At 48.0% G+C, this 13,245-nt stretch overlaps 1 protein-coding gene across 2 annotated transcripts in view; it reads right to left on the bottom strand.

Moving 5' to 3' along the window:
* Positions 1-9,733: 9,733 nt before the first annotated feature.
* The window catches only part of LOC121573604 (neuronal acetylcholine receptor subunit alpha-10-like), a 26,597-nt gene continuing 23,085 nt past the window's right edge, over positions 9,734-13,245 (bottom strand). For both annotated transcript variants that reach the window (XM_041885708.1, XM_041885709.1), the window contains exons 4-6: positions 12,750-12,996; positions 12,111-12,396; positions 9,734-10,991 (exon numbers count right to left, since the gene is read on the bottom strand). In XM_041885708.1, the coding sequence (XP_041741642.1) occupies positions 10,099-10,991; positions 12,111-12,396; positions 12,750-12,996 (1,426 nt within the window). In that variant the 3' untranslated portion in view covers positions 9,734-10,098. The remainder of the gene's footprint in view (positions 10,992-12,110; positions 12,397-12,749; positions 12,997-13,245) is intronic.

Here is a 13,245-nt window from a genome sequence, read left to right as displayed (position 1 = left end):
TCCCAGGTTCCTCTGGTCCTTGGATACCCCTGGCTGAAGGAACACAATCCCACGTTCGATTGGGTGACGGGCAAGGTAACGAGTTGGAGCCTTGATTGTCATGCTAACTGTCTCAAGACTGCCTGCCCCCATTCGGTTCCCAGTCAGGTGATTGAGGCTAAACCCCCAGATTTGTCCCTGGTTCCCGAGACATATCACGATTTGGGGAAAGTTTTCAGTAAGCAGAAGGCTCTGTCACTCCCTCCCCACCGACCATATGATTGTGCCATCAACCTGTTCCCTGGAGCTGTCTACCCCAAGGGAAGGTTATACAGTATCTCCCGCCCTGAACGTGAGGCTTTGGAGACCTACATCAAGGAGTCCCTAGCTGCTGGTCTCGTTCGTCCCTCGTCATCACCCCTGGGGGCAGGATTCTTCTTTGTGGGTAAGAAGGATGGCTCTCTTCGACCGTGTATTGATTATCGGGGGTTGAATGACATCACGGTCAAGAACAAGTATCCCCTGCCCTTGATGAGTTCTGCCTTCGACTCCTTACAGGGTGCTACGGTGTTCACCAAGCTAGACCTACGCAATGCGTATCACATGGTCCGGATCAGAGAGGGGGACGAGTGGTTGACGGGTTTCAATACACCGATGGGTCACTTCGAGTATCAGGTGATGCCGTTTGGACTGACCAATGCTCCAGCGGTATTCCAGAGTATGGTGAACGACGTCCTGAGAGATATGATCGGTCTCTTTGTGTTTGTTTACCTGGATGACATTCTGATCTTCTCGAAGGAACCTTCCGACCACGTCCAGCATGTCCGGCAGGTTCTGCAGCGATTGTTGGAGAATCGCCTGTTCGTGAAGGCCGAGAAGTGCGAGTTTCACGCCCACACGACATCCTTTCTCGGGTACATCATCTCCAGGGGAGAGATTAGGATGGACCAGGAGAAGGTTAGAGCGGTTCTGGAATGGGCCCAGCCCGGTACGAGATTGCAGCTCCAGAGATTTTTGGGGTTTGCGAATTTCTACCGCAGATTCATCCGGGATTACAGCCGTGTGGCCGCTCCGTTAACTGCCTTGACTTCCAGTATCAGGACCTTCAAGTGGAATCCGGAGGCGGATCGAGCGTTTCTGGATTTGAAGAGGCGATTCACCAACGCACCGATTCTCTCTCAACCGGACACGGCCCGTCAGTTCGTCGTTGAAGTGGACGCGTCTGATGTGGGAGTTGGCGCCATCCTGTCGCAGCGATGCTCCACGGACAGTAAACTCCATCCCTGCGCCTACTACTCTCGTCGCCTTTCGCCTGCGGAGAGGAATTACGATGTGGGTAACCGGGAGCTTCTCGCGGTGAAACTTGCCTTGGAGGAGTGGCGCCACTGGTTGGAGGGGGCGGAGCAACCGTTTATTGTCTGGACTGACCACAAGAATCTTGCTTACGTGCAATCGGCTAAACGTCTCAACTCCCGTCAGGCCAGGTGGGCGTTGTTTTTCGGACGATTCAAGTTTTCCCTGACGTTCCGACCTGGATCTAAGAACGGCAAGGCGGACGCCTTGTCCCGGATGTTCTCCAAGACGGAGGAGAGTGGGTCCAAGACCGAGACAATTCTCCCCCGGAACTGCGTCGTGGGAGCAGTTATGTGGAAGATTGAGGAGGAGGTGCTGGCGGCCCTTCGGACTCAGCCCGGTCCCGGTAACGGTCCACCCGGTCGGTTGTTTGTGCCTGAGTCGGTTCGTCCTGCTGTCCTCAAATGGTCCCACGCCAGCAAGATGGCTTGTCACCCTGGCGTGGCTCGGACAATGGCGTTTCTTCGCAGACGTTTTTGGTGGCCTGCCATGGCCGAGGATACTCGGGGTTATGTTGCTGCCTGTCCAGTGTGTGCGCAGAATAAGAGTACCAATCGGCCCAGCTCTGGACTACTTCACCCCCTTCCTATTCCCCGGCGACCATGGTCGCATCTGGCCCTGGACTTTGTCACTGGGTTGCCCGCTTCTGAGGGGAACACGGTCGTTCTGACTATCGTGGACAGATTCAGCAAGTTCGCCCACTTTGTGCCTATTGCCAAGCTTCCCTCTGCCTCGGAGACGTCCGAGATCCTGGTTAGGGAGGTTTTCAGGGTCCACGGGTTGCCCAGTGATATCGTTTCCGACCGTGGCCCTCAGTTTACCTCTGCTGTCTGGAAGTCCTTCTGTTTGGCCATTGGAGCTACAGTCAGTCTCACATCTGGTTTTCACCCCCAATCTAATGGTCAGGCGGAGAGAGCCAACCAGAAGATGGAATCCACGCTACGCTGTCTGGCCTCTTCCAACCCCACCTCCTGGGTCTCTCAGTTGCCTTGGGTTGAGTATGCCCACAATACTCTCCCTACATCTGCCACTGGGATGTCTCCCTTCCAGTGCCTGTATGGCTACCAACCTCCCTTGTTCCCTTCTCAGGAGAAGGAGCTCTCAGTGCCTTCTGTTCAGGTCCATATTCGTCGTTGCCACCGGACCTGGCATCGGGCCAGAAAAGCACTCCTTAGAGTTTCGGACCGGTATCAGCTCCAGGCGATCGTCGCCGGATCCCCGCTCCCACCTACACCATCGGAGATAGGGTCTGGTTGGCCACACGGGATCTTCCTTTACGGACTGAGTCTAGGAAGTTGTTACCGAAGTTCATTGGTCCGTTTGTGGTGGAGAAGGTGATCAATCCGGTGGCAGTTCGACTCAAACTCCCGAGGACGCTCAGAGTCCATCCCACCTTTCATGTCTCCTGCCTCAAGCCTGTTTTCCTCAGTCCTCTGTTGCCTCCTCCGCCTCCTCCTCCTCCTCCTCGGATGATCGGAGGTGGTCCTGCCTACACGGTGCGTCGCATCATGGATTCCAGACGGCGGGGCCGGGGTTTCCAGTATCTCGTGGACTGGGAGGGGTATGGTCCTGAAGAGAGGAGTTGGATTCCGCGGCGACAGGTCCTAGATGCTGACCTCATCAGTGACTTCTACCGCCTCCATCCTGGCGCTCCGGGAGTCCGCCCGGTGGCGTTTCGCCGGAGGGGGGGTACTGTAACGATCCCGGCAGTCTGAGTCGGGTCCTGTCTGTGGACTAGTTGTTATGTTCGTGATCTCCAGTTTCCCGAGGGTTCTGGAACGCTCCGGGGAGCTCTCTTGATTTCCGCACCTGCATCCCATCAGCAATCTGCACACCTGGTCCTGATCATCACCCTTCTTAGGCTCTGGCCTAACATCCATTCCCTGCCGGATCGTTAGCCATGAACAGTAGGTTTACCAGAGTATCAGTCTTAGAGCCTAGCGTTAGTTTTGTTGTTTTTGCACCTTGTTGGTTTGTTGCTTACTTACCCCCGTTTTGTTCCATCTGCAGTCACCCGTCCGGAACCTTCATCCAACCTCTGCCTGGTGGTCGGCGGCTGCCGACCCAGGATGGGATCAACCACTGCACCCCCAACAACTAATCAACGCCGCCCGCTCTGTTCCCTGGATTATTCAGCATCACTCTTGAACTTGTAAATAAACACTCACCTTCGTTTCAACTTACCTTGTCCTGGTCTGCTTCTGGGTTCTGGCTTAGCAACTCGTGACAACATGACCTTCTCCCATTCCTCATCTGGATCATCCAGATGGTCATTGGCAAACTTCAGACGGGCCTAGACATGCGCTGGCTTGAGCAGGGGGACCTTGCGTGCGCTGCAGGATTTGTGTGTTACTAATGGTTTTCTTTGAGACTGTGGTCCCAGCTCTCTTCAGGTCATTGACCAGGTCCTGCCGTGTAGTTCTAGGCTGATCCCTCACCTTCCTCATGATCATTGATGCCCCACGAGGTGAGATCTTGCATGGAGCCCCAGACCGAGGGTGATTGACCGTCATCTTGAACTTCTTCCATTTTCTAATAATTGCGCCAACAGTTGTTGCCTTCTCACCAAGCTGCTTGCCTATTGTCCTGTAGCCCATCCCAGCCTTGTGCAGGTCTACAATTTTATCCCTGATGTCCTTACACAGCTCTCTGGTCTTGGCCATTGTGGAGAGGTTGGATTCTGTTTGATTGAGTGTGTGGACAGGTGTCTTTTATACAGGTAACGAGTTCAAACAGGTGCAGTTAATACAGGTAATGAGTGGAGAACAGGAGGGCTTCTTAAAGAAAAACTAACAGGTCTGTGAGAGCCGGAATTCTTACTGGTTGGTAGGTGATCAAATACTTATGTCATGCAATAAAATGCAAAATAATTACTTTAAAATCATACAATGTGATTTTCTGGATTTTTGTTTTAGATTCCGTCTCTCACAGTTGAAGTGTACCTAAGATAAAAATTACAGACCTCTACATGCTTTGTAAGTAGGAAAACCTGCAAAATCGGCAGTGTATCAAATACTTGTTCTCCCCACTGTATACACTTAAGAATATAGCTATAGAGGCCTCCTGAGTGGCGCAGCGGTCTAAGGCACTGCATCGCAGTGTTACTGCTTCACTACAGCCTGGGGTTCGATCTTGTGTTGTTACCGGCCTTAACCGGGAGTCCCATAGGACGGCGCACTATTGGCCCAGCGTTGTCCGGGTTAGGCTCATCACACTCTAGCGACTCCTTGTGGCGGGCCGGGCGCCTGCAGGCTGACTTCGGTCATGATTTGAACGGTGTTTCCTCCGACACATTGGTGCAGCTGGCTTCCGGGTTAAGTGAGCGGGTGTTAAGAAGCATGGCTTGGCGGGTCATGTTTCGGAGGACGCATGATGATGAAGATTTTTCAGTGGACTATAGTTGGATCTTTTCAGACTCAGTAAACTATAGGGCTGTTATGGCTGTTTCTTCTCTTTTCATCTGACCTGTCTTTGGGTCAAATTCCTCGCTCCTCCCTAATCCACGGCTGTCCGGCCTTATCAGTGACTGAAACCAGACTGTTGCCCGTTGACTCTCTCCTTAGGCATATTCCTGGAACGGAGCCAGGGTTGAACAGAGTTCAGACTAAACATGGTTAAATCACAGCATGATGGGGGGTGGGACAAAGTGGTACAGAGGGAGGAGGCTTGTTTAGGTTTGAGAGATTGATTATGGACCTGCCATGTTTTAAGCCATGTTTAAGTATCGATTGATAGGTTTGGGAATCAATTAGGGGGTCAGAACGGAGCCAGGAAAGGGCTCTGGTATTTTTGCATGACAGGGCTTGGTCCCACCACTATTGTTTCCAGACACGGAACTAGAAGAGAGGGAAGTCAGATACCGCCATTGAGGAAGTGGGTGGAGCGGACAAGAGGTGAAAACTGGAGACAGTGGTGGAGGAACCAAAGAGGGAGGGATTAAGCTAAAATGTATGTAAAATGACTATATAAACTGAGAGCTGAGAGGTGGAAAGTTGGATGCTCTGCAGACCACCTCGGCTATATTGATTGTAATAAAGTATATCTTAATTCTACAAAAACTCTGAAATACTTTGTGTTTGACTGAGAACAAAGACAATTTTCTACAACAATGACTCGGCCTTCGCCTCTCCCGAGCCCGTTGGGGGAGTTGCAGCATTGAGACAAGATCGTAATCACGAAATTGGGGAGAAAAAGGGGGTAAAAATTACACACACAAAAAAAGAATATAGCTAAAATTACAGTAAAATGTCTGTTTTGGAAGAAAGAGAGAACATAAAGCAAAGTATATATATAAAGAGGTAGAAAGAAGCAGACAGACAGACAACCAGAAAGGGAAGGAAGGAGCGAGAGAGGGAGCAGATTTCTGAGTCAGCAGATCAGGCTGTGGTGGTAATCAAGGCAGAAATGCAGCATAGCTGTTTCTCCTCCTTTGGCACCCTCTGCTAAGACTGAATCAGAGTTAAGGACTAAGCAAGAAACGCTGAGAACCACCTCAAGGTCGAAATCCCTCTCACAGAGTGGCATGATGATTTAAAACACCAATTCAATAGAACTGCAGAGAGTTAGACAAATTACAGGAGCACTGACCCTCTCTCAACACCTTGACAGCCTGATTTAACATGGATCTTCATTAGAGAGATGGAGATTTAAATAACTTATTGAGGCGGTGACCTGTATCTGAGCTATATGACAGAATGATTTAGAAGGGTAGGTCTAGTTCTGGGAACGCTTAGTGAATCTTAAAACCTGTATACCTCTATTTGGATGTGGTGGGGGAATGAATCTGAAGGGTAGTTCACTTGTAGGTAACTATAGCTCTGTGTCTGCCATGAGGAGGGCCACACACAACCACAGCATAGGGACCACTCAATAGAGTTCACTGCACACTGCACACAAGTCACGTTTTAGTCAGTCTGTAGCCTGACTAAAAGAGAGAGAGAGAGAGAGAGAGAGAGAGAGAGAGAGAGAGAGAGAGAGAGAGAGTAAGCCAGCGAGAGAAGGGGTGGCTGAGATAAAGAGAAACAAGGAGAGTGGCGTTTGCCATAACCCCATTAACCTGTGGCAGCATGCAGTGTGTGAGGTCAATAGGTGTGCATGTGTGTTTGTTTTGTGTGTGTGATACAGAGGGCAAAAGGGCTCTGTGATGGTTAATGTGATTTTAATTAGTAGGTCAAGTGTGTTCATGTTGACACTGCCCCTATTCGTCTCCACCAGAGAATGATCAATGCAGACCCCTTGGGGCCATCACCTCTCTTAGTGAGCTACTGTTTTACCTCAAACACACTCACGCACACACACACACACCCTAAGGACTTCACACGCTGCATGCCGCCCCAGGTTAACACTCAAACACTTACTCACATTATACCCACCGACACAAAGATAGAAACTGTATTTTGTAATAGGCACACAAACACAACCACAATGTTATTCTGTTATTCCCTGCGGCAGAATAATGTGTTGTTGGTAACAATGTTATAATGACTGTTGATATGAGCTTGGAGGTGATGAGACTCAATCAGTGTAGATGAAGGGGAGAAGACAGGTTAAAGAAGGACTTTTAAGCATTGAAACAATTGAGACATGGATTGTGTATGTGTGCCATTCAGAGGGTGAATGGGCAAGACAAAAGATTGAAGTGCCTTTGAACGCGGTATGGTAGTAGGTGCCAGGCACACCGGTTTGAGTGTGTCAAGAACTGCAACGCTGCTGGTCTTTCCACACTCAACAGTTTCCCGTGTGTCTCAAGAATGTTCCACCACCCAAAGGACATCCAGCCAGCTTGGCACAAGTTTGGGAAGCATTGGAGTCAACATTGGCCAACATCTCTGTGGATCGCTTTTGACAACTTGTAGTCCATACCCCGACGAATTGAGGCTATTCTGAGGGCAAAAGGGTCTGAAACTCAATATTAGGAAGGTGTTCCTAATATTTTGTACACTCAGTTTTCATCATTCCTCATTCTACACGACAGAGAATCCATCATGTTGTTCTATAGCATGCGTGCTCAAACCTTTGGCCTTGTGAGTGAAATGCATCAGAAAGGTATTGGAAAGTTCAGGAAAACATCAGGAAAGCCAATCAGGTAATAATTGTGTCTGTAAAAAAAAGTTTGGCATTGCTTTCTGCGTCACTTCTAACGTCTCCTGTGCTGCTGGTGGATGTTATACAAAGAAATAGATGTACGTGTCCCTGAGAGTCTTGCCTTTCAGGAATGAATGGGGTCTTAATTGGTAAAAGCTCCAACTCGTTCAAAAGCTAGATTCAAATTTGTAGGAAGAAAACAGAAACCGCTCTGTTTGTTCCAACTGCATTTAGCAGATATCAGAGATTACTCAAGTAATCGCGGTTATATGAACTAAGCGATTACTGTATTTTAAAAAAATAATCTGGCCCTTAAAAACACATTGAATAACACATTCGTAAATGACAAGAAAGACAGTCCAAAAATAAATAATAAGAGGTGTGAATACTCTCTGAAGGCACTGTATTTAACCCCTTATTTTTGTTGGCACAAAACTACCTTCATACTTCCATTCATTTGTATGGGTTACCTTCAGATGAGTCCCGTGACACTTGTGGGGGTCATAGAGCAAAACGGAGAACACCATCGTGTTCTTTCCATTGAGTGGTCATATTAGTTAGTAAGCCACTGTTCGGACACTACAGATGTTTTTGTGAGAAGACTGATTTTCGTCTCCTGGTCTGACAAACAGTGCTGTAGATCTGCCACTTTCCACCACAGATGCGGAAGGGCAACAAAGGCGTATGCGGTGGATTGAGACACAGCCATGCAAAAAACGGATATCTCTAGCTTAAACTGACCAATTTTGGATTTTTTTTATTATGTTCATTAGATTGACGCACGGGTCAATAGACGCTTACGAATTATAAGCGGTCCAGTTCAAAGAGTCGTTGTCATCGTGAGCAGGATTAGTGTCTGAGGGAGATTACCCTTGTACCGTCACTACAGGACTCTCCGAAGGGTTATAAAGTTAAGATTAAATTGCTTTTTCCAATTCATTCACAAAGCTCTAATGATGTTAAAGGGTTATTGGATTACACTACTACATGTCCTAATTTAGCTTCATGCTTGTTCTCTTCCATGTATCCTGTCCTATTCCTCACAACTGGAATGTATGAGTGTATTACAGTATTCCTTTCCCATTCATGGCTCACTCTGAAATGTTTGCCTGGGGTTACAAAGTGAAAAAAGTCAGATGGTTTTGAAAAGTATAAAAAATTCAATACATTTAATGGCGTGGTTGCACATATGCAATATGCATTTTGGATTATTCTTTATGGTACAAAACAGATGATAAACATCGGATACATTAGTCTTAAGCATGGCCCATACCTATTATTTTAGCATTGTCATACTATACCGTATCTACACATCAAGTCTTCAAAAGTGTCAAGTGAGCACTCAAAGAAAGTGTGCACTTATAAAGTGCTGTGATTCCCATGCAGTGACTGGCAGGCCTGAGAAGTACACTTAAAAATAAAATTGTCCAATGACACACAGTCCATATGGAGTGTACTAGATTTTTCACATACAGTAAAAGAACAGAGAGCGGTAAAAATTATATTAATACAAAAAAAGAGCGTGTGTGTGTGTGTGTGTGTGTGTGTGTTTGTGCGAGCGCGCGTGTGTGTGTGTGTGTGTGTGTGTGTGTGTGTGTGTGTGTGCGAGCGTGTGTGTGTGTGTGTGTGTGTGTGTGTGTGTGTGTGTGTGTGAAGAAGAGGACTGGCCACCCCTCAGAGCCTGGTTCCTCTGCAGGTTTCTTCCTAGGTTCCTGCCTTTCTAGGGAGTTTTAGCCACCGTGCTTCTACATCTGCATTGTTTTCTCTTTGGGCTCTTTGGGGTTTTAGGCTGGCTTTCTGTTTAAGCACTTTGTGACCACTGCTGATGTAAAAAGGGCTTTATAAATACATGTAACTGATTGTTTGTGTGTGTGTGTGTGTGTGTCTATAATAGTCTCCTGGTGGCAGAATAATTGCTTTGACTCCATTCCACAGATTACGTTTGTTCCTGTCTCCCCTACAAATACTTTAGACTCACATAGAAAACATATGTATGGTGGCGACACTGTGATGAGGTGTGAATGACGGAGTCAGGCGCAGGAGGTAAAATACCGAAATCCAGAGTTTATTCAGTGTACATGAATAAAGCGTAGCAAGCTTCAAAACGAAACTAGCACAAGGGAAAAATCCACCTTGGCTACATACAAGGAAAGAATAGCTCAACCGAGCTACTCACTCTCACAATGAACAATCACTCACAAAGGACAACGGGGCAGAGGGAACACTTATACACAGACTAATGAGGAAATGAGTACCAGGTGTGTATGATTGACAAGACAAGACAAATGGAGTGATGATAAATGGAGCGGTAGTGGCTAGTAAGCCGGTGACGACGAACGCCAAAACCTGCCTGAGCAAGGAGGAGGGGCAGCCTCAGCTGAATTCGTGACAGATACAGAGAAACTGCCAAGTTCCCCACCTCTGTATCAAGAGATCAATTAAGTCTCTTCCTCACAGCCTTGGAACATAAACAGCTAGTATACTAGGTACAAAAACACATTTCCACATACACAGTATCTCCTTGGAGTAGGATAAAGTTGCCATTAGAAACTGATCTAAGGTCTGTTTGGGATCCCCCTTAATGGTCAAGGTCAGTATTTGGGAAGGGTATGATCTGATCCTAGATCTGTGCCTAAGGGCAACTTGTACCCGGAGCCTTCTCCCTCTTCTCTCTGCACATGCTCAGACAGCCTTGCCCATGATGAGGAGGCTCATGAGGAAGACCATGATGAAGAAGAGCCACATGAAGAGTCGGTCCATGACCTTGGCCACCTTCCTCCACTCACCCGTACGTCTCTGCGTGGAGCGCTGATCATGGTAGCAGTTGGCGATGTACTCGATGTTCCTGCGTAGCGCCTGGTGTTGACACACACACTGGGCTCTCACCACCACCTCCCTTCTATCCCTAGCCTCTGCGCCTCCTAATGATCCTTTCCTTTTTTCTCCACCCTCTCCCATACAGCCTCTCTCTCCTGCTCCTCTTGCATCTCCTCTCTCTCCTCCTCCACCTTTGCCTCTTTCTGTCTCCACTGCTCCTCCCATGCACCCACTTTCTCCTTTGATACCCTTCTCTTTTTCTGCCTCTCCTCCTCCTTCTTTCTCACCTCCTGCTGCTCCATCCTCCTCCTCCTCTCCAGCATCTATACTCACAAACAGGTCGTCATTCCACCAGCTGGGCTCAAACGTTTGGTATGAGCCTCTTTTCACATCCAGTCTATCCCCCTCCTCTTTCTCTTCCTGTGTCTCTACGCCCACCCCAGCCCCTTCCTCTCCACCCCTCCCTCCCATGCCTCCCAAGGACTGCCCGTTCACATCCCAGTTGGTACTGCTGGTTTGGGGGTTGATATTGTGGTCAGGTGAGGGCTCAGGGGGGGCCCGTTTCTTGGGGGTGCCGGTGAAGCAGTTCTCTCCCACCTCGTAGACAAAGCAGATCCGTGCCAGGTAGTGCAGGATGAAGCGGCGGGCCCACTCAGGGACGGGACGCGCCTCAGGACCACAGTGATGGATGTTCATGATGAAGATGGTCAGGGCGGTCGACGCAGTGATCATCGTCATGGTAGCAATGTAGTACTTGCCTGTGGGGAAGTAGTGATCAACAATACAATTGATTCCATGTATTACAACTCTCACACATTCAAACATAATCATCCTTATTCAATGTAATGGAGTACATTGGCTTACATAACATCATTGCCTTCAGGATTCTAGACAGTGATAAATAGACAGACAAGCATAATTGCTCCACAGAGGGAAGACAAAGTATAGGTTATCGAGTTGTGATCGCGGCACATTAAATTATCTGGACAGCCACTATCGACTGGCCTCTGTACCATTACATCAACATTATCCCACAAACACCAACACAATTTACTACAGCAGCTCTCAAAACCCATCTACCTCTGCAAAGAGTATCTTTAATAAGACATCTCAGTCTCTCTCCCCAATCCCCCCAAAGAAAATGTGCTTGTCCTTTCCTACTTTGCTGATAACTTCTTTATTGAGGAAAAATGTACTTACTATGACTGTGATATGTGGTTGTTTTCCTAGCTATCTTAAGATGGATGCACTAACTGTAAGTCGCTCTGGATAAGAGTGTCTGCTAAAAAACTTAAATGTAAAATGTAAGCACACCACCACTATAACTAGACTCAGTCCTGTGCTGAAATACAACTGCAAAAATGACTACTTCACTTTTGTTTTACTCTGCATGCATTCCAATGTTGATTCAAAATGCATAAGCACTTTTTGCTTGTCCCTATACTATTTCGCAATAAAATATGGAATAATATATTGAATAAACATACAAAATATGCTTCTTCAGTATTCATAAGGTCTCCCTGCTCTGTATCACATCTCATCTATAGCCAGGCAGTTAAATGGAGCTGCAGAGAGGATGTTGTGCTGAGTAAGACCCATTAAATATTTACTAAGCATCTCTGCCTGTGAGTTTATGGGAGAAGATCTTGAAAAGTCTCTGAGGAAAGCTAGTCAGTCTCAGTTAGTGTTGGAGAAGGAGATAAAATGTCCTGAAAACCCCAGAGGAGAGCATATATTCTCTCTGATTGCTGTACTCATGGCAAACTGTTTCTCTCGCCGTTTCTCAATCTCTTTCTCTCCCTTCCTCTTCCATCACTTTCTCTCTCCACCCATCTCTCACTCTAACACCCCCCAGCCTGCTCCCACCCCCCTCTCACCTATGAGTGGTACGTTCTCCGAGGGTGGCATGCTCTCTGCCACCAGCAGCTGGAATACGGTCAGGGCCAGCAGCACGGTGACCCCCAGGGACACTTTCTCCCCAGAGTCAGCTGGCAGGTAGAAGCCCAGCGGGGCCAGGAAGGAGATCATCATACAGGGGATGAGCAGGTTGAAAATGTAGAAGGAGGCCCTACGTTTCAGGTGCAGGGTGTAGGTGATGTCTGGGTAGGGGTCTGAGCAGCAGCCGTACAGGATCACGTTCTTCTTGGCTGGCATGCCCAGAACCTGTTGTTAGGATAGCATGGAATAGAATAGAAATGCGTGGCCTGTGGTGGTCTAGCAGTCTAAGAATACAGGTACTTTGAACCTCTGCCAGCATGGGTTCAAATCCGACCCACTCCTCTTTCAGCACACTCCGCCTATCTCTGTCTATCCTATCCAATAAACATACAAAATAAAATACATGTATTGTGCATTGTTGAATAGAAACTATGGAAACAACTAGATAAGACAGTCTTATAAATGCAAAAGTGTTTTCAATCAATAAAGTGCAAATAGGGAATACAGTTCAGGCTTTGCCCGTATAAATAGCAGCAAAAGCACTGCTATAAATTGCAAAATAAACTAATCAATCTGACCTCCCACTCTACGTTGGCCACGAAGTCAGCCAGGTCAGCGCTGTCCAGGGCGTTGACCAGGTCCATCTGGTTGCCGTTGTGTGTCCAGGAGCCGAAGGTTAGGCGACACTGCTGGGCATCAAACGGGAAAAAGGACACATCCACGGAGCACGAGCTCTTAGTGATGGCCGGCTGGTCCCACATGATCTGTCCATCGTCACGGATCACCACGTTGGTCTCCATGGAGCTGGAGAACTGGTCATCAGCACTGAGAGGGGGAGAGGAAGGCGAGAGGAAGGGAAAGTGTATGAGTGAGAGGGGAGATTGAGGGGAGAAGGAGGAGTATAGAGGGAGGATAGAGGGGGGAGTTTATGGGGGAGAAGGAGGGCAGGGATGGTGGGAGGGGGAGCGATGGAGGGAGGAAGGAAGAGGGAGAGAAGAGGCAGAGTGTGTGAGGAATTCATTGGTGAACAAAGAAGGCAATTCAAAGCATAGAAAATGTGTTCTTATCTACAAT

This window comes from Coregonus clupeaformis, chromosome 9, assembly GCF_020615455.1.
Source record: "Coregonus clupeaformis isolate EN_2021a chromosome 9, ASM2061545v1, whole genome shotgun sequence".
NCBI classification, from domain to species: Eukaryota; Metazoa; Chordata; class Actinopteri; order Salmoniformes; family Salmonidae; genus Coregonus; species Coregonus clupeaformis.
This window is presented reverse-complemented; position numbering and strand designations above follow the sequence as displayed.